The sequence below is a fragment of the Phaseolus vulgaris genome, chromosome 4 (genome assembly GCF_051622355.1).
Source record: "Phaseolus vulgaris cultivar YP4 chromosome 4, ASM5162235v1, whole genome shotgun sequence".
Lineage (NCBI taxonomy): Eukaryota > Viridiplantae > Streptophyta > Magnoliopsida > Fabales > Fabaceae > Phaseolus > Phaseolus vulgaris.
In genome coordinates, this window is record NC_143501.1 from 10,970,988 (window position 1) to 10,993,687 (window position 22,700).

The 22,700-nt window shown below is 31.2% G+C and overlaps 1 protein-coding gene across 1 annotated transcript; it reads left to right on the top strand.

The window, feature by feature from the left end:
• The first annotated feature begins 10,472 nt into the window (after positions 1-10,472).
• On the top strand, positions 10,473-11,530 carry LOC137837210 (ribulose bisphosphate carboxylase small subunit, chloroplastic 1). The gene is made up of 3 exons (XM_068646138.2): positions 10,473-10,705; positions 10,805-10,939; positions 11,050-11,530. The coding sequence occupies exons 1-3, from the start codon at positions 10,529-10,531 to the stop codon at positions 11,278-11,280; spliced, it is 543 nt and encodes a 180-aa protein (XP_068502239.1). The 5' UTR covers positions 10,473-10,528; the 3' UTR covers positions 11,281-11,530.
• Positions 11,531-22,700: the final 11,170 nt, after the last annotated feature.

The following is a 22,700-nucleotide window of genomic DNA, read 5'->3' on the forward strand; positions in this document are numbered from 1 at the left end:
AGTGTTGTCGAATTGTTTAGGATTTATTCTCTTGTGTTTGAGTTTATTTTTTTCTATTAGTCATTAGCAAAAATCAAAATCATTTTCGTAGACTTGTATGTGTTGGTCGAAAGCCTCCTAGGACATTACTAAAGAATTTTCCTCAATTGAACCATTCTTGAATCATATTTAATCTTCTACACTATGGTGAAATATGGTGTATGGATTGAGTTGCTCTTGAATTTTTGAATTTTTTGCATTGTAATCTATTAGACCGTGACCTTGAGAGCTGAAAAAGAAAAAAAAAAATACTAAGAACAAAAAGAACAAAGTAAAAGGTCAATCATATCTTACACAAAAGTCAAAGAAACAGAGCAATTCAAGTGTACTAGTGATCATTGTTGAGATTTTGTATTTGAGTTGAACTTGAATTTTTTCAATTTTGAATGATGTAAATTGCACATGTGATAAGACATATTGATTGATTTGATTCAATACTTTTGTTGATTTTGAAATCCTACTTTAGTAACTTTCATTAGGTTCATTTTGAGTGCTTTTCCTTTTCTTCTATCTCCTTTCAGTTTTCTCATGCAATCTATCAATTGATGTTTAGCCTCCTAAGTTGATAATTTTTTTATTTGAATTGCTTTGTAGTCCTTTTGAAGTCATTAGACTTAACACCTTGTTTTTCCTTAAGTTTTGGTTTGAACTCACCTCTCCATAAGGTGGCATATTAGGTGTGTTAGTGAAGAACTAGTGGAAAGATCACTCTTGTGTCTAAGACTTTGGAAGGCATGGAAATTTGGAGTGCAAACACATGAGGAAAAGAGAGTTGGACTAAATTTCACATACCAAAAGGAAAGGAAATAAAAAATAAGCAAAAACAAAGGAGAAGTATAATTTTGATCTATATAGCTCACAACCATTACTTTTAAACAATTGTCACAAAACCTTTATATTTCCTTGAATTTTTTGCTTTTTTTTCTTTGCTTAAGTGTTTGGAAAAATGCCTTAGGAGCAATCCTACTAAAACATTGTAATATTAAAGCACATTTAGTGGTGAAAGTGTGTTAGAAGGCTTCAAGTCTCACAAGCACTTAGGAAAAATCGTCTACTTTATTGCTTTCTTTGAGATATCAATTTTGCAACTTTTTCTCTTTACTTTCTTCATTGTTTTATTGATTTTTAGTCTTCGTGATAAATAGGAAACTTTATCTTAAATCAAATCAATTTGTTGACCTTCCTTTGGTCATTTAGAACTTTTTGCACACAACAATTACAAAAAAAATGTTTTGAAGTTTTTTTCAAGGAAAATTTGTGAAAACTGTCTAAGGAATCTCTGGCTAAGAAAGATTTGATTTTCAAGTTTGTCCTAGTGAGGCACCTATCTTTTCTGGGAGTGAACATAGAGAAATTTTGACTTTTTGATCTTGTAGGAAACTTCCAACTTTAAAACCTTTTGTAAAAAAATTTATCACTCTTTATTGTATCAAAATCTTTTGTGAAAATAAGTTTTTTTATTCAAAAATGAGGGATCATTTTCATCATTCATCTAGTGTACATGGTAGTACTAGGGACCCAAGAGAAGAAAAAAATTTAAGAGATGACTGATGACTATTTTACCGCAAGTTACTAAAAGAAAAAAGTTTAACGGAGGTTATTTAGCGGATGTTAATATAACCCTAGAAATTGTTTTAATTAAAGGAGGTTTTTTAACCTTCATTAAGTTGCAAAGGTTATTCTAAAATCTCAGCAAAACAATGGAGGTTGTTTAACCCTTGTGAAATCTCAAAAGTTTATTTTAAAACCTCAGCAAAATAACAAAGGTTTTTTAACCTTCGTTAAATTTCAAAGATTTATTCTAAAACCTCAACCTCAGCAACTTAACAAAAGTCTTTTTAACCTTTGTTCAAAGGTTTATTTTAAAATCTCAACAAAATAACAAAGGTTTTTTTTAACCTTCGTTAAATTCCAAAGATTTATTGTAGAGCCTCAATAACACATTCCATATTTTTCAAAATTTAATAAATAAATATAATTAAATCTATTTATAAATAAATAACTAAAAACTATACAATTTTAATATATTTTATATATTTTATAATTAATTTCTCTAAATTTTGAAAGTGTAACTTTACATTACAAATAAATTTTCTAAAGTTTCAAAAATTTATTTTAAAAAATCAGCAAAATAACCTTGAATAATAAACATTTCAACAACTAATCTTGGATAATAAGTATTTCAACAATATTTGCATATTTCTTATGATTGATGGTAGTTGGTTTATATAATTCCTAGTTTTTTTTTACGAGCCCATACTTCAAAAAATCTGACTAATTTTGTTTTAGCTTTTGATGTACATATTTTGTGTGCAATTTTTGTTTTAGTTATAATTGTTAATATTTAATTCTCATAATTTTGAAATATTTTAAATTAAGGTCTTTATTTTAAAATGCCTCTAATAATTAATTCAATGTGAAAGTGAGAAGTAATAAAGTTAATTTCTCCTTGCAATATGTTCTTGCAATCTTTATCCCATAACACAAATGGCTTTGAAGCCCACATCAGATAGATAATGCAATTATTTAGGAAATATAAAGCAGTGATAAACATTAGTTTTTGTCGAGCTAGGTAATAGTGGCTTGTGACCCATGTTGGCAGAGTAAGGTGATGGCAGAAGCAGTATTGGAGTAAGAAGAAGATAGTGTCTTATTTATTGTTTGTTCTCCTTATATATAATAGACATAAGTGTGACTAAATTGTGATTCCTTGCTAGGACTACTTTCCATTGAGCCTGTGTCGGAGACTAGTGACTACGGTAGAAGAGATAAGTCAAAAGGATCATTAGAGATGGTAAAAAATGGGGTTGAAGATTATTTCAAATGACAAGTCATTTTACGGGAATTTTGAAACTCGTGGTATTTTACGAAGATTCTTAAACCCATTGTATTTTATGGAGGTTCTTAAACTCATGGTATTTAACAAGGGTTCTGATAGACTTTCATGCAGTTTAAAAAAGCCGGGGGAACACGTTTCCCATGGATGGTTTAGCGAGGGAAACTGCAACCTTGGGTAAATGACTTAATAAAGGTTTTAACCCTGGATAATGTAAAAATAAAACCCTAATAAAAATACTTTTATTGTAATGAGTGCACCACGTTGTCAAAAGTAATAATTTGTCCCTAACGATGAATATCGAACCCACAAAGAACATTTGAATTATCAAGTATAAGATTCACTGAATTACCAACCCTGTTTTGGCAACACTGAATCGTGCAGGGGCTGTTTTGTTGGTACTTGAACAGGATCTGGGTTACTGATGGTGGGTGGCTTATTAGCTTGCTTGTTTACTATGGTTGGTGTGCTTACTGGATGATGTAGGGTGGCTGCCTATGTTGCATACATGGGCCCTACCACATTTAGTGGATATGAGGTAGAAGCATGGTTATACGGAGGGTGTCTATGGAGTGATGCCAACTTTGGGTTGGGCAGGGGAGCTGGATGAGGCAATAACGTGCCGAGAAGGAATGCAGATAAATAAAAGAACAAAGTGACACAATGATCATGGTAAGCTGGTTGATTGTATATGGCGCTGGAATTCTTTTCAGTCGATTTCCATTTGACTAATTCGCAACTAAGGTAGTAATTGGTATTTGAAGTGTTCTAGATTAGTTGGTTGGTGGTGAGTGTTCTGTAATGCTTTGTGTTGAAGAACAGAAGCAGGGAGTTGCTGCTACATTTTATTGTGATGTGTGAAACATTGGAATTGGCCGTGCAAATCCTAGGTGCATACACTTTATTGAGGTCATTAGTTTTGTGTTTGTTGAAGTGAATGTAAGCAAGACTTTATAGGGTGGAACCAATGTCCAACATGGAGTATAGGAAATAGCGGAGGAAGGTACTATCAGGGAGCTATGGAGGTCTTTCATGCTACTGTATGCTTTCCCTTTTAGCAACTCGATGGAGCTAAGTGTAAGGCTCCTAGTCTTCTATAGTAATCAGCATTGTACCTTCTTCTTATGTGGGATGCTTTTTTATTTTGTTTGTTTCCTTATGTGATCTGGTAAGTGTAAAAGGGTTGGGATACCCCTTTTGTATTCCCTCAATTTAATTTCATTCTTTGCTGATAAAAAAAAGTATAAGATTCACTAAATAGAAAACAAAATAATAAAGTTTGTTGGGAATTTGTTATGATTGCAATAATTAAAAAAATATTAAGTCAAAGAGTTTGTTGGTTCAATTGAGAAAATTGGGATTGGGGCCATCCTTCTCACTCTTTTTGTATTTTGAATAGCATGGTAATATTCTATCTTTTGATTGATGTTGTGGAGATATAAAAGTCATTTATATCGATTCCTCGCATATAAAATTATTAAGAAAGTCTCCTAAATATCGATTACTCGCATATTTATAAAAACTTATCATTATGATTAGATGTTGATAACATCTAACATTTAAAATTTATTCCTACCATTCAAATATGTTAAGCTTTGTCATTTCGGTCAGAAACTTAGAAGTACTTTCCAGTCAAATCTGAGAATCTTGATCATGGTAAACAAGCATTACACTTAAAATGAAAATATCAATCATCAATCAAGAACAAAATATTATATATAAATATCACCTCAATACATAAGAGTTTGAAAAGATTACTCTTAATCCCAAAGGGTAGAATTAGCCACTCATGTTGGCTATTACAAGAATGGAGAGTAAGAAAAGAAGATCATGTGTTTCTCCTTGACGAATGCCTCCTCTAGGGTTTCTAACGCCTTTTATTCTCCCAATTGATTTCCAATCCGCTCAATGATTTCTAAGGTTGTGCCTCAAATCTCTTATTTAACCTTGTTGGGCTTGGCTAAGTGACTTCTCACTTGGGGAAGTTGGGCTCACTTGGGCGAGTTGGACGAAAACATGCCCAACGTCACTGAGTGATCTTTCCTGAGTGAGATCCTCTAGGAGCTTCTGGTTTCAGTGAGTTTGGGCGAGCTTGGGTGAGTACTGGTGCATTCCAGCTTTTCCTTTTCAGCTTTGTATGTTATCCTTTTGCCCTTTCATCTCCATTCTTCCATAAAATCCTAAAATTAACACAAATTTGGGAATAAATCATTCTTATTCAAATTAAAATCACAAAATATGTAAAAAGGTTTAAATTCATAAATTATGGTTATGTTATAGTTATTTTATCAATTAATATCCATAAGTGTCTGTACTTTAATATGAAATATTATTGAAATCTGACACTTATCAACTCTCTCATACTTAGAATCTTGCTTGATCTCAAGCAAAGTAACTAAATATCACTAAATCATATTTAAATTTAAATATCAAGACAACTTAATTCACTAAACAACATATTGAATTAGAAACTTATGATGCTTCCAAAATTTAAATATAGCAAAATATAGATACAATCAACTTTCAAGATCAAATCAAAACAATAAAATGACAATTCATCAAGGGATTTCTTCTCATATGCTCACAGGTAAGTGTTTCTCTCTATTTTCACTAAATCATAACAAATTATAGTTGCTTTTCATTTCGTCTTCATATCACAAACATATTAGAAACATGAATCTTAAGGTCTTTTACAAGGTTATAGCGAGGCTGGGCTGCCAAAAAGTATTGGTTTTTCAAATAACAAAATGCATATTTTAAAGAAGAACATACCTATAATCTAATTATAGCACATATGTGTTATCTAATCAACATTTTCTTTTTACTTCACAGTTTTCCTCATTTTACTTTTACTTTTTCATGATCTTCACATGAATTCTCTTTCTCTCTTTTTTTCATCAATAGGAATAGATTCTTCCTATTTTCAATTATTTTGAACTTTCATCAATTAGAACCAACCATTCTCTTTTCTGTATATATTGCATTTATGTTCTTTGATAAGTGCCAAATTTCAGTAATATTTCATATTAAAATATAAATACTTATGAATATTAATTTCTAAAATAAGTATAAAATAATCTCTAATTTATACATTTTTACATATTTTATGATTTTAATTTCAATAATAACAATTTATTCCCAAATTTGTTTTAATTTCAGGATTCTAGGGAGAATGGAGATAATTAAGCAAAAGGGAAATATACAAAGCTAAAAAGAGAAAGTTGGAATGTATCAACACTCACCAAAGCTGTCCAAATTCGCAAAAAGCCAAGATGCTACCAGTGGATCTCGCTCAAGCGAGATAGTGCCAGTAATGTTGGGCCTTTTTACGTTTTACTCACCCAAGCGAGCCCATTAGCACCCAAACGAGAAGTCACTTAAGTCCAAACAAATTAGGTTAAATAGGAGGCTTGAGGCACAACCCTAGTGTGCCAAATTGAGAGGAAAACACCATTGAGTGACTTGTAACCCAATTAAGTGAATAAGAGGTGTGTGAAACATTAAAGAAGACAATCGTCAAGGAGAAACATCCTAGATCTTCTTTCCATGTCATCTTTGCGTGTAATAGTTATCATGAGTGACTAATTCTACCCTTTGTGATTGATAGTACTCTGTTCAAACTCTTATTATTGAGGTGATATTTGAATATAATATTTTGTTCTTGATTGATTATTCGTATTATTGTTTTGCTTCTAAGTCTTGATCTAGAATCTTTAATCTCACTAGAAAGTATTTTTATGGTTCTGACTTAAAAAATAATACTTAACATATTTGAATACTAGGAATAGACTTGAAATGTTAATTGCTATCAACATCTAAGTTGGATTCTAAGTTGTTTTTATAAATATGTGAGGAATTGATTTTTAGGAAACATCTTAATAATTTTATATGCGAGAAATCGATATAAATGAATGTTATACGGACATCAATATATATCAAAGGACATAATGTTCCCATGCTAATCAAAATACATAAAAGTGAGAAAGATGAAAGCCAATCTCTATTTTACCAACTTGAAGCAACAAATTATTTCCCTTGTTTTCTGATTAATCATTGCCATCACAACAACTTTCAACGCATTTTTACTATTCTATTTTATATTTAGTGAATATTTTACTTATTTATTCTACTGTCCCTTGTGGGTTCGATATCTATCTTTAGGAACACATTACTACTTCTGACAATGCGGTGCATTTTCCATAAAAAAAAAGTCAACATTCTCCTTCCTTAAACATGCCAAAGGGTAGGAAAATATATCATTAAAGGTTTAGGGTGCAATAATAACAAAAAATCTTGACTCAAAGGGGATATATAAAAAATTGAATTCTAATAAGATAAAGGTTGGTTATTTGGCCCTAGGTTCGTAATTAACCTAATTGCCTCAATCATCTTCTTTTATGATGTAACAAAAACAAAATTAAAAATTAAGCAACCACAACTATCAATTCATCACTAAAACTCTTAAAATTGTTTAAGGTTCACACACTCACTTGGTTTACTCATTCTTTATTGTTTTGTCATTCTATGTTCTAATCAATCATCCTGTTAAACTTTCATGTATCACAATTTCAACTATATTTGAGTAGGGATTCAATAATATTTTCTTTTCTAACCCGTGTCTAATTTATTTCACTATTTAATATTTAAACACAAAGTCCTTTTTTCCACTATTCAAATTTAATATTGGAGTTCTTATTTATTTAAGAAAAATAAAACTAGAAAACTACTCAACAATTAAATTAAAATAAAAATGATTCAAGAAAAATAATTCAAAACATAAAAATAACATAATAAGCAAATAAGCCAAAAATTATTCAAGAATATCAATTCAAGCCATTTAAAACAAAATAAGAAAATAAGCAAATAAAAAAACAAAATAAGAAAATAAGAAAATAAACATAAATAAATAAATAAAACAAAATTTAAATAACTGAAAAAAAAAACTCCAAAAATAAAATCATATTTTTGCTCAATCCTCTCTTCATAAGGAGTCATCCAGCTCTGTGTTAAAGTCTTCATCTACAGTTGTAGATGGCCCTGCTTCATTTGCTGGATCTGCCCCCTGAATAATAAAACTTATCCCTAGGCTACGCTACATAGGCTGCAAATTTATCGAGAGGCGAATAGGGATTGGGTTGCCTTTAGTTTCTTACTTTGAGACCTTCAAACTCGCTCAAGTGAATTAGATGTGTTGCTCAGGCACATTATATAAGTGGAATTTCACCTAAGCAAGATTTATCTCGCTTGGGCTAGATGACTCCAAAGAGCACCTCTTGTTTATCCGTCTAACTCACCTAGGCAAGATATACCATGCCTGGGCAAGGATCCCTGTAAGAAATACTGATTTGACACCGTCAACCTCGTCGAGGCGATATTTACTACGCTTGGGCGAGGTTCCCTATACAAAAATTGAACTTTTACATCATCAAACTCGCCCAAGCGAGACATATGATGCCTTAGCGAGTTTCTCTATAGAAAAACATGGTTTTTTAAGGAGTAAAAATCAAACAAATAACAAATCATCATAAAACTTAAATGTGTACTAGGTTTCCTCACAGTGAGCGTTTGTTTAACGTCATATAGCTTGATGCCTGATTCTCTAGGGGTCATTTAAAAGAATTATCATAGTAAAGTTCTCCTTCTCATTACCCAAGTATGGTTTTACCCTTTGACCATTTACTACCAAACTTCTATATTATATTGGGTCTTCCAACTCTATTGCTCCATAAGGCTTTACCTTTTTCACAATATAAGGGTCTGACCACTTAGATTTTAACTTTCCATGAAAACGTCTCAATCTGGAATTGAATAACAACACAGATTGACCAATATGAAAATTTATTTCCACTATCTTCTTGTTGTGATATTTCTTTGTGCCTTCTTTATAGAGATTTGAAGAACTATAGACATTTAATTTCATCTCTTTAAGTTCCTGGGTTTGTAATTTTTTCTTTTCTCAAATTGCTTTAGCATCTAAGTTTAACGTCTTTAATGCCTAATATGCTTTGTATTCTAATTCCACTGGAAGATGGCATGCTTTCCCATAGATCAACTGAAATGGAGAAAGAGCAGTAGGAGTTTTAGATGCAGTCTTATAGGCTCACAGAGCTTCGTCAAGCTTGATTGACCAATCTTTTCTAGACGAGGCCACTGTTTTCTCTAATATTTTCTTTATTTTTCTATTAAAAACTTCTGCTTGCCCATTTGTTTGTGGGTGATAAGTTGAAGCCACCTTATAACTAACCCTCTAATGTTCTAAAACCTTTTTTAACTAGGTATTACAAAAATCATAACCACCATCACTTATAGGAGTACCAAACCTGCAGAAAATATTCTTTTGAAGAAATTGCATGACTGTCTTGGAATTTGCATTCTACCATGGAATTCCTTCAATATGGGAGAGTTTATTGGTGTTTTCTCTGTGTTTCTTGAAGTTTGGACAGCTATGGTTGCTGAGTTTTATGGAGTTATACATGCAATGGAGGAAGCTCAAAAGATGATGCTTACTAATGTATGGCTTGCATGTGATTTTGTCTTGGTTTGTGCTCCATTTACTGCTAGGACTAATGTTCCGTAGATGTTTCGTAGTAATCGATGAAATACTTATCTTAATTATTGTGGGTTAGGTTTAGGATTACTCATATTTCTCGTGAAGGAAAAACATGTGCTGATAAGTTCGCTAATTTATGATTTATTCATAGAGAATCATTTTATTAGTATAATAATTGTTCTTAGAATTCTTTATGAAAATATATAGTCTACTTATGTATTGTTTTTGTTAACATATGAGTTTTGGTCTAGTCTCCCTATATTTATTTATTTTTATTTACTTTTTTTTTTGTTAATATATATCATGACATAAACCCCAATTTCTTTTAAGAAAATTAAAGTTATACCCATCATGAGTATCTAGTATCATTAAAATGAGACCACATATATACCTTTAAGCACATCATTATCGCTTATAAACACACAAACATAATTACATCAATAAAAATATATTCTTAAAAACTTTTACAAGTCTTTATTTAAAATCAACCACGAATCAATTTTAAGCACTAAGTAAAAGTTTCAATATTTTTAAAGGGCGTCAAATTAATATTGTTAAAGCAGGTTTTCTTTCTATTCTCAAAAAGATGGGTAAAAGGGAAATGAGCATATTTTATTTGTTTTAATCACAAGTGTATATGTACAAATGTGAGTTGATGAATGCAATTTCAAAATTTAATTTATTATAAATAATTTTTTTTTCTAGTGGTATTCAGGTGTAGTGTTATCAAGGTATCAACACACTTTTTCTAATTGACAACGGATTTTTTTTTTCTGGATTAAATTAGAGGATCACAATATTTGGACTTCGTATGAATAATACTTGACTTTTGATTTGAGCTTTATAATTGTTATCTCATGCAAGCCACTTTCAAGATAAGGCTAGCTTTCAAAATTTTGCTGACTCGTGTGGCCAATATGCTGTAATGTCATCACTTATAGAATCCGACGGTTGTAACATCTCAGCAAGCAAACCCCTCCATCTCACACCATTGGATCAGTACTGTACAAATGATAGTATTATATAAAGCAAGTAGGAGCAGAAGCTTGGGCATCTAGCAGCAGAACAGCAAGTGATTCAGAAGTAAGAAGAAGAAGAAGGAAATGGCTTCTTCAATGATCTCCTCCCCCGCTGTGACGACCGTTAACCGTGCCGGTGCCGGTGCCGGTATGGTGGCTCCTTTCACTGGGCTGAAGTCCCTGGGAGGGTTCCCAAGCAGGAAGATGAACAATGATATTACTTCCGTTGCGAACAACGGTGGAAGAGTGCAATGCATTCAGGTAAGAGAAGATATTTATGTGATAGGAAAATGTGAAGATTTGGAAGTTGGTTGGTTAGTTAGTTTGTTAACTGAATTATGATGGAAATGAAATGAGTAGGTGTGGCCAACAGTTGGGAAGAAGAAGTTCGAGACTCTTTCGTACCTGCCACCCCTGACAAAAGAACAATTGGCAAAGGAAGTAGACTACCTTCTTCGGAAAGGATGGGTTCCGTGCTTGGAATTCGAATTGGAGGTGAATTTGTTGAATTGAATTGAAAGGGTTATTATGGTTAATTTATGAATGAATGAATGAATGAATGAATGATGTTGATGTTTGTGTTTGATGTTGATGTGTGTTGATAGCATGGTTTCGTGTACCGTGAACACAACAAGTCACCTGGATACTATGATGGAAGGTACTGGACGATGTGGAAGCTGCCTATGTTTGGGTGCACTGATTCTTCTCAGGTGTTGAAGGAGCTTTACGAGGCTCAGACTGCTCACCCCGATGGTTTCATCCGTATCATTGGATTTGACAACGTTCGTCAAGTGCAGTGCATCAGTTTCATTGCCTACAAGCCACCAGGCTACTAAGTCTCCAAAATTTCCCATTTCATTTTGCTTTTTTGTTGCCCAGATTATCCTCATCCGAAACCTAGAGCCTAATCCTTCTGCGTAAGGAAATTTATTTAATGAGATGACCTCTCTCAACATATGTTTTATATATATTTATATATATATATGTATCTGGGATGGAACCAATTACCATTTGCTTTCTGATATTCACATTCTGTACTTTTGGTTTCTGTTATCAGATATGAAAGGGTGAGAAATTAATGAATTATCTGCTGATTTTTTGTTCCTATGCTCCCAAATAACTTCATGAACCATTACTAGTTTAATTGTGCCAATAAATGAAGGCTAATAGAGGAACTCATGCTGGATATTCGAGTAGGCACCGTGGTTGAGCTTTAGCCTTTACTTTGTCACACACATGTAATGTACGAATGTTCTAAGAATTATTCCACTTCCAAAACTAAATAAGAATTCCATAATTTTTTAAAACAATGATATATACTGGTTTAGTATATAGCATGCAGCCACTGTATTGATCAACAACTACCAAATCGTTTTGTTAAATATGTGCAAAGAAAGAGACGTACAAATTCAAAGTTGTGTTTGTTTCCAAGCAATAAGTACCAATTGCCAATGAACCATTTGGTTTGATTCCATTGCTACTCTCCTCACTGCAATTTTCAAAATTATGATTTGGAAAGCAGCACCAAAAAACATGATTTGGTCATGATGAGCTGGTTCTACCAAATTTTACCATTTTTTTCTAGAATTACCAGAATCTCATAAATTATCTACAATTAATTTGAAGAAGATTCTCTTATCTATTTTTAAGAAAATCAATAAATACAAATAAACAACTAAAATAATTAATTATTATATTGATTTTTTTATATATATATAAAAACTTTCATGTTAGACATCACTATGCAACTTGACATCTCAGATAGACCGACATCTCATATAACAACACTCCTCTATCATCACATGAATAATGATTAAATTAGAGATCATTTTATAAACAAAAAATTATTGATATCTAAAATAATTTCTACTATTGATAAAAATTTATAAAAGTAGTTTTTAAATTGGTATCTAACCATTAACTACTTTATATTCTAAACTAGTCTTCATTATTCTTTTAAAAACTAATTTAGAATCTAAAATATTAGTAATTAAAATCTTGATAACTAATTTAGATATACTAATATATAAACTATTTTATAAATTTTTATTAATAATTTAGATATCAATAATTTTTTATTTTTTAAAATAGTACCTAATTTAGTTAACATAGTAAATAATAATTATTTTTTAAATTTTATTTTTATTTAATAAACTTTATTTTTATTTAATAAATTTTTTTAATAGTTATTGATTAGCAAACTGAATCCTTTGGATGGATTAATATTTGTGAACCCTTTTGATAACTACATTTGTGAACAAGGATACTCCTATAAGATATAGAAACGGATAAGAAGTTTCACCTACTTTACCTCCACGACCACATCATCATTCAATGTCATGAATATACAAATCAATTGGACTTTCTTTTCAAATATTTATTTGTGGATAAGAATATGCTTATATTCTACAACATATGATTCTTTCAATCCAACGTTAAATAAAATAATTCTTAGTAGATGAAGAATGCGAACTTTCATATAATGTACGAATCATATAATACTTTATTAATCAACTTCATTTTAATGGATATACCACACTTTTAAATGCAGAATTCTGTCTAAAAGAAAATACTAACTATAAGATAATTGTTAGTACTAAAAATTTAATAATTAAGTCTCATATTTTATAAAAAAAATATTAAGTTAGCATCTAAGACCTATTATTAGAGTCCATACTTATTTTAAGGATTTTCTTTTAAGAAAATTTATTCAAAATTAAAAAGTAAAAATAAAATAAAATTGCAGCTATCCATGGATACTCGAACGTATAAAAAAAATCATTGATATTTTTTGGTGAATACTAAAATAATAGTGAAACGAGTAGTGGAATGAATTTTTGAAATAGAAACTTTATCTATACCATCTCTACTGTGATCCACTGATAACTCAACGAGAAGGATATTAATTTAAGCAAATTTTAATCACTTCAACTTTCTTTGATTATTATTATTAGAAAAATACTTTCATAGTTTTAAATTTAAGTACCTTTTTAATATATACATATATATATATATAATAGGAATATTCAATTAACTCAACTACTATTCTTTATCGGTAGGAAGTGGTTAATTTTTTTTATATTTTAATTAAAAGATAGTGTATGTTTATTTAAGAAATCTAACTCTTTTTGTACATACTTTTAATGGTTACTTATTTATCAATCTTGTTAATTTATTTTAACCCAAATGAATAATTTGACTATGTACTCCGTTCAAGTTTATGCCGTTTGAGTTGTGAGCTTATCATGATATAAGGGTATCCTTACAATTTTCAAATAAGTTCTACAACATATCATGTTAAAGTTTTGTGGACAGAAAGGAAACTTCAAAACTACTTTAAGAAGATAAGTGTTATACAATTGTGTGGTCTAAACAGTCAAGGCATTGTGACTCCATCATAGCAAAAAGGAAAATCCAAAACAAGACATCCTCATGGATGCTTGAGGTTGAGAAATAGGTAATGTGATGTGATTCATGATTTGTTTGGTTGCTTCCTTTGCATTTTGTGAAAGAAGGATCGAATAACTTGCTATAAAAAGATTCTAAATAGATAACAACATATTAGTAATTTGTTTTTGTTTTTATTTCGGTCTATTCAAATAGATACAGATTCCTATATGTAGATTTCACAAGTTTAAGTCACAAAAATAGTTTTCAAAACGATAAGGAAGATTGCCCATGTGCTTAGAAGAAAAATTGCAATTCACCAAGTGGTTGGAAATGCTAGTTTACAAATTGTACCATATGGCACCGAGAGGTCTTCATCAAGATCATTGATTGAATACCCTTCTGGTGATGTGGTCGACATAGTTTTCATAGACTCAACAAATAGTCCTTAACAGAACATGATTAATGTGATCACAGTATAAAATGTTACCTAAACTCAGAGGCTAACTCGATAATTTGTCCTAATCTCAGTCCAATATTAAAGGTCCATCATGATCTTATACATGCGCACACCAACCAAGACAAAGGTATGCATTAAAAAAATATTTATTACTCTTGCATACCTCATACCAGGCATTAACTTAGGCATCGGATTAACTTTTGGAGGTACTCCACCCACACCAACTGAAGACCAAAGATCACATGAAATCATTAGTTAGGACTAGCACTAGCGCAAGGAGATAAAAGAAGAATTGAGACCTTCCCAACCTTTTATAAGACAATTGGGGCCCACTGTGGAACCGAGAAGGATTTGAAGAAGATTTATGGTAGCAACAAGGAGGAAGAAGAACGAACAATGAACAATTAACAATGATGCAAGGCGATCAAATCACCCTACCTTTGGCACTTCAGCTAAAGATGGTTGACATGAAGAGAATGAACAAAGAGGAGCTTCGAGATCTCAGAAAAGAGAACAAGGAGATGGGAAGAAGATTGGTCGAAGGATCCAAAGGCCTCAATGAAAAGGAGGTCGAGCATAACACGAACCCAATAGAAACCCCGTGACCTCCCATCAGCCATGACCAAACCACCTCAGTTTGGAAGTGAAAATATTGAGTTCAAGTTAAACATTTCCGTCAACGCCTACACAATCGGAGGAACACATCGACATCCCTTTGCCGATGGCATCATGTAAGCCCAACTACCACACAACTTGAAGGGACGAACCATTCACCAATACAATGGGATGACAGACCCAGACGAACACCTTGACAAGTATATTACTCATATGAGTTTATACACATTCTCAGCACCCGAACCATCAAAATTTGGTACCTCGTCATGGACGCAAATATGTCCTACAACATTCTGCTTGGCAAACCATCCCTAAACGAACTGGGCATTATAGTGGCCACCCCTACCTAGCCATGAAATTCCCCTCGACTTCCAGAGATATCGTCACCGTGCAAGTTGATCAACGAATGTCTAGGGAATGTTATGAGGCTAGCCTTCGCGTAGAGTAGATGCTCAAGGCCAAACCCTCATCACAAAGCATGAGCATCATGGCTATGGTTGATCTAGACCCCAAGAATAAGGATGAGCTCCCCATCCAACTTCAAGGAGATGACCATGTTACACGCATAGGGACTTCGTTGTCCAAGGTTGAGGTTGAGACCATATCACAATCCCTAACGAACAATGTTGATCTCTTAGCATGGACCACGATCAAGATGCTAGATGTTGATCCTTATGTGATCTCACACAGGCTATGTATCCACCTAGATGCTAGACCCATTTTGCAAAAAAAAAAAGTTGGAAGATGATAAATGAGAGCGGCGAAGGAAGAAGCCGAGAAGCTATTGGATTTCGGGTTCATAGAGGAAGCTAAATACACCACCAGGTTATCGAATGTGATCATGGTTAAGAAGCAAAGCAGAAAGTGGAGAATGTGTACTGACTACACAGATCTCGAAAATGCATGCCCGAAGGATACGTACCGGTTACCAAGTATTGATCGACTGATGGACAAGGCGGCAGGGCAGAAGATCCTTAGCTTCCTTTATGCTTACTCAAGTTACAACCAAATATGGATACATCATGGAGATAAAGAAAATATGACGTTCATGACGAACGAGGCTAACTTCTTTTACGAGGTCATATCGTTCGACCTCAAAAATGCAGGAGCGACGTATCAAAGGCGCATGGATAAGGTATTTTAAGGCCTCATAGGCCAAAGTGTAGAAGTTTAAGTGGATGACATCATTGTCAAGTCCAAAACATCGAAAAACACGTCAAGATTAAACTTGTTAGACGACTCTACATTACTAAAGTTGTTAGAGGGTCTCATAAAGTTAGGCTTGTTGAATGGTCTCTATGTTCAAAAGAATAAAATCAATTGAATTTCATGTTGGCAGATTGTTGATGCATGAGGGTGTTGAAATGCATATTGGTACTAGATGTTGAAAGTAGTGTTCCATCACCTAATCAAGTAATAAGATCAAGTGTTGGAAGAAAAATTGGTTAAGGAAGATGGGGAAGCAAAATTGATTAAAGAAGACCCAATTTCAATGAGACAAAGCTCATTAAACACTTCTGCAGAGTTTCCTTTCTATTTCAAATTCAAGTGTGAAATACATGAGGCAAGGAATTCTATTTATAGGAGAGAGTGTCTTAGAGAGCAAGATAGATGGGTATGGGTGTCATTTGTGAGAAACCTTCTAGAAAGTATATCAAAGTGGAAAGCCTCCCAAGCTAGCCTACATCTTATAAAAACTAGGTTAAAAACCCTAATCCTAGGTGCATTGTCATGAAAAGTGGGCTTTGGCCCAAGCCCAAACTATACTAAGTGCACCTTACTCTAGCTTATTCTTCTATTTAGACCCCCAAAGTGAGCCCAATTTATTTACATAAAATTGTCTTTTTAAAAGACCAGAAGAAAGAACATTTGATGTTTTGGCCTATGTTAGTTCTTCTTCTGTTGAGGTTATTCTAAAGTTTGGTGGAGTCTTCTCTTGGATGCTGAGATGATTGACTTAATTGTGAAGTGTCTATTGTGTCCTTGGTTATCATATATGATAAAATTTGTTTAAGCAAGATAATTCTGAAAAAAATATTTTTGTTTCCTAAAAACACACTCTTAATATCTTTTTAGTTCCACAAAACTTGCGAATAAAGCCTTTTTGTTTTCAAATATTACATTACTTTGATTAAATGCTTTTCTAACAAATATATGTATTCTAAAGATTTAATTTTTTGCAATTAACTGTTTTAAACAAAATTTGCTACATGTTCAATTTGTTCATTGAACTACCTATCGTTAACAAAAGTTGTAGATGTTTAATTGTTCTACTACTTATTGCAGTTATACAAAACATTATTACATCATTCAAAATCTCAAATAAAACATTCAACTTATTTTTGTTATCATGAAACATAAACTTCGCATATGATCTTATGGTCATCAAACTGTCTAGTGTGATATAGATCATCCATGAGCTCAAGAGACTGTCTATGAGCTCAAGAGACTGTCTAGAAGCTTAACAGACATTTTAGACAAATAATCCACATCATCTAGGATCTCAACAAATTCTTACTCTTTTTCTCCTTTAATTCAAACAACTCAACTTTTCAGTCCCTTTTTGTTTCATTTCTTTCTCTTTTTACCCCTGTCCCAGTCAAACTAAACCCTTGAAATAAATTAGTTGAGACAAAAGGAGCTCAAATTTCTCTCCAAAAAATAGAAAGATAGAGTGGAAGATGAAGGACACACAAGTCATAAATTAAGTTGATTATTTTTTTAAGACTATTTTAAATTTTAAGAACACAAGTTAAAGTAAAAACAAAAAAAGGTGAGTTACTCTCTATGTACTCAAAACCTAACAAAGAAATGAAAGATAAAAGGGAAACAATGCATAATAGCCACTTGCTTTTGTTGGGACCAGAACAAAACAAAAGGGTCATTATTGTTGAGGGGACTAAGATAAGGACTGTACTGTGAGCATTTGGCTCATATACACTTCAAAAATGTGGTGCAGATGGGGATGAAGAGAAGTGGAGAAAATGAAGACCAATTTTTCTACTTCTCAATCAATCAATCCATGACGACGCAGTCCTTTTGGATGTGATTCCCATGTGACCCACCAAGACTCATCATTCATCAAGTTCTAGGTTTTTGACCTTAAGACAAGTTCAATTACCCTAGAAAAATAGGTTTAGGATCACTTTTTCTTTCATCAACATTTTCTTTTTTAAAAAATTAATTAAACAAATTTAAGAAAAAATGTGCTACATGTCACTAAAAAAGTTGATGAACTAAGTTTAGAAAAATACGAATACATTAAAAATAAATGTCTCCTAAAAATAGTCTATAGTTTCAAAAATAGTCACCACACAAAATAGTAACTTTTAACCTTAAAAATAGAAAAATATCAGGAGCTAATTACGTACTAAGAATTATAATGATCAATGTAGTTTTCGTTGCATTAAAGAACCCTAGAAAAATTATATGTTGTGATTCTATTCTGACAAAAACAAGTCATACCCTATGAACCGGACCTGTGTTCATGGTCTCTTGTACTCAGTTTTGTTCTCTATAAATTAAAATACATGTCGTATTGCAAATATAATTACGAAAGGCTAGTAACTGAGGAAAGTTACAAATTTATGAAAATAGAGAATTAAATAAATTTTTTCTCAAAAATGGGCTGATACTTCACGCCCATGATATATAAAATAAAGTTTTCTTTATCAAAAATTTGTTTCTCGGTTTCCCCAAAGTTTTCGATTGTTGGACATTCTGATAATTAGAATTTCTTATGTTGTGTTTGGTATAGCCAATTTAATGTTTATGAGAAAGAACTTGAGTGTAGTTGTGAGGATTTTATGTATTTGGCATAAATGATTTAGAAAGAGTGTGGAGTGAGAAAATAATCTGAGATGGGGAGAAAGAAGATTTATAGGTTTTGTGTTTTCTTTTTATCCGTAATAAAAAATAAATAAATATGAATCACTTTAAGGGTGATCTAACCTTTATACATGAACTCAACCATAACCTTCATCACAAGACTTACTCCAAAGTCTCTCTAAATCGAACTCTCATAACTAATCCAGAGGAAGACATCTAGGAGAAACAGTCATACAACTTAAATAAATACATCATTTCATATTGAATATATTTTATTGCACGTTGTGCATGCTCAAATAATAATTTTCAAAGTTAAACCATAACTATTGTTGGAAGTGAATGAGAAAAGAAACATTCAAGTCGTAAAGAAAGGCAGAGACAAGAAGCTTGTGTGTCCATGAATGGTCTCCAACTGCTTGGAAAAAATTAGATACGTGGCTTTAATCCAACAACTTGGTGACTTTTAAGGTTGAGTAAGGTTCCAATGTGTTACCTTTGCCTTCAAACCATTGCAACTCTGATGAAGACTTAATCTACCACCGTTTGTTCCAACATGAAGAAGCTTTTTCATTAACACCATAGGAGGAATTGGACAAGCAGGGTTAGGTTGTAAGGAATAAGACTAGACTCGTAGCCAAAAGATACTCATAAGAGAAAGATATAGATTACACTTACGCTTCTCTATCTCATTTAGAGCAATACAAATTTTGTTGTCATTTGCTACTTTCGGTAAAATGAAATTATATCAAATGGATGTGAAAAACGCATTTTTCAATAGATTCGTCAAAGAAGAAGTCTACGTGTGCAACAACTTCCTGGTTTTGAGAGTTCTACTTTCCATAACATGTTTTCAAATCAATCAAGCGTATGTATGTATCCAAACAAGCTCTTAGGCTTTGGTATGAGTGCTTAGTGTTTTTCTAAACGAAAATTATTTCAAACATGGACAAGTAGACACTATTATATTTTACAACGACTATTCAAATGAATTCATCATACATCAAAATTTATGTTGATGACATTATTTTTGGTGCAACTAATGAGCTTCTCTGCCAAGAATTTTCAAGTCTTATGTTGACGAGTTCGAAATGAACATGATGGGAGAACTTTCTTCTTAAGATTTCAAATCAAGTAAGTAGATAATTTCATATAGATACATTAGATGAAGTATGTTAGATAATTACTTTAAAATTTCATGTTAGACGATGCCAAATAGATGAGCACTCCAATACATCCAACAACTTCTCTTGGTTTAGAGAAAGAGTCAAATTCAATGGACAACTCTCTTTACAAATACATAATTAAATCCATACTCTATCTCACAACATTTAGGCCTAACATCATTTATGACGTCTTTCAGTGTACTCGTTTTCAATTTAAGGTTAATTTAACTAGTGTTTGAAAGAATTTTTAGCTAAATATTATTTTCACCTAATAAAAGAAGAAAAACTAACTACAATGCTTCACCACATATAAAATTAATTTATACATAATTTATTTATTTTTTGAAAAATTATATAAAATAATTTATATAAATTAGTTTATATATAATATTTACTATAATATACTTTTGTAATATAAAAAAAAATATTAATTATAATATATTTTAAAAATATTTTAAACATTTTTTATATAAAAAATATTTTATTTTATGTAAAAATATTAGAGTTAAATATAAACAAAATATTAATTATAATATACTTTTAAATATTTTAAGCTTTTTTATATAAAAAATCATTTTATCAAAAAAATATATTAAAATTATTTTTTATCCTGAACTTTCGTTCTGACGTGGATAATAACTTTTCTCTAACCTAAACGTTTTAATAGACTTTACGTTCACATCGAAAGTGCATTTGTCACATGACAAAAATGTTGACAAAAATGTTAACGTCATCTCATTTCAATAGTTTTCATAATATAAGAATCCAAAAAATCTAAAGTTTCAACTACAAACTAAAATCAATTTCATATCAAAATACATAAACGAAAATCATATTAAATCCTTAAATATTAATCCCAACATACATGTTATAAACATTTTATTTTAGTCATAAGATGTTCCAAAGTTCTAAACAACCATTAAATATAAGCACCTATTAACTTAAAGAATTGTACTTAGCTAGCAAACTTCCTATTCAATTCACCAAAATCTAGTAAGATATTCAGTCCTTAATCCTTATTCCCACATCATCTTCTTTATAAACTATAAAAAAAAAATAAAGGAATTGAAACCTTAGTAAAAACAAAATTAAACTTTCATCCTAACTCACTCACTCACACATGTCAAATTTCATAATAATGTTTAACATCATAGTTTTTTATAAAAATAAAATAAAACCTTACGTTATAATTAAAATGAAAAAAAGAGATTAATTTTAAAAATTTAAATGAAATTTTATTTATTATTTTAATCTCTGAAATTCTAGATTAAATGTGATTTTCATCATTCAAATTTAAAACATAAAATATTTGTCAATTAAATTAAAAAAATAAAATTATATTTTTTGAACTAAATTTTAGAGACTAAAATTAGTTTTTTTAAAACTACTTTAGTCTCTCAAATTTAATATTTAAGAATTAAAATCATTATTTTTTTAATTCAAGGAACTAAAATAATAATTCATTTTAATTTAAAAGACCAACACTGAATCTATTTCAAATTTGAAGGTAAAAAACATAATCAAACCAAAAACGTTTTAAGAAGTCATTTGGGCGTTTCTTAATTTAAAAATTTAATACGTGAGAGATTATATTTCAAGAACGAAATAAACTATTTATTCTAAAAATAGTTATCAAAGGAAAATTGCACTTGAAGCACGTGGTGGATCACTTTGATGATGCCCCAAAGTTAGTGGGATTCAGAGCATAAAAATCACGAGATGTTTCACAACGCAACTGCACATCATAATCAAGCCAAAAGGTGAAAGCATGCTGAAGCATTTCATCAAACATTTGGCACCCACTTTTTCTGTGCGAAAATTATGATGATGCATGTTCATGGATTTGCACTCCTACAAACAACAAATTCCCATTATCTTTCTCCCAAAATGGTTCCTCATTTTGCCACAAAAGTCAAAGGAGAACATGAGTTTGTCGAAACCTGCTTGGTGATGTCAAAAATTGTAGGTCTTGGTCTATGTTTCATGTTCCATTGCTGCATTTTCTTAACCTTATTAAGGCTTTTGTAACAAGAAATCATCATCATGCCACTCATTTCTAAATAGTTAAATGGTCTTTTTGTCTCTCAAAATCAAAGCCCTGTTCCAGGTCTTCATCATTGTTATAGTTTCAAATTTTGCAGAATATCTATATTATGCAATTTTTAAATTCAGAAGTGAAAAAAAAGTATTTTTGGACCGAAAGTTTTGTGTCGGTTTATTTTTTTGTGCTTTGATACCATTTGAGGTTTGTTTCTGAGATTTAGCATATTTTTTAAAATATATCTATATAAAAAAATGTGTTTAACTAAGCTTAGTTACTTAATATTTTTTTTTTCGTGACGAGTGGTTATTAAATTGATGTTATAATGTTTAAGATTTTGTTTAACCTCATTTTTGTAATAAAATATTTAAGATATTCAAAATATATTATTACTCGTGATTGAGTAGTTGATATAAAACTTATAAATAGGTATATTAATCTGTGTTAATTGTCTTTCTTATCTAAGAATTAAAGAGATTGAAATGTTGGTACTAATAAATATTTTATTATTGTTCCTACATGAATTAGAAATATTATTCTTCTTTACTTCTTTACTAAGCTTCTCAGTCGAGTGCTTTTTTTATTAAAAAAAAGCACGTTTTTAAACAATTAAAGCAACAAAGTTAATTAAAAAATCAATTTCAATTTTTTTTTTCGGCAATAAATTAATAAAATAAAGTGAGACACTTTAGGGGTGTCTCAACCCATTATACATAAGTCATATCTGGTTAAAACTTTCAACACACCAAGACAAAGAAAATA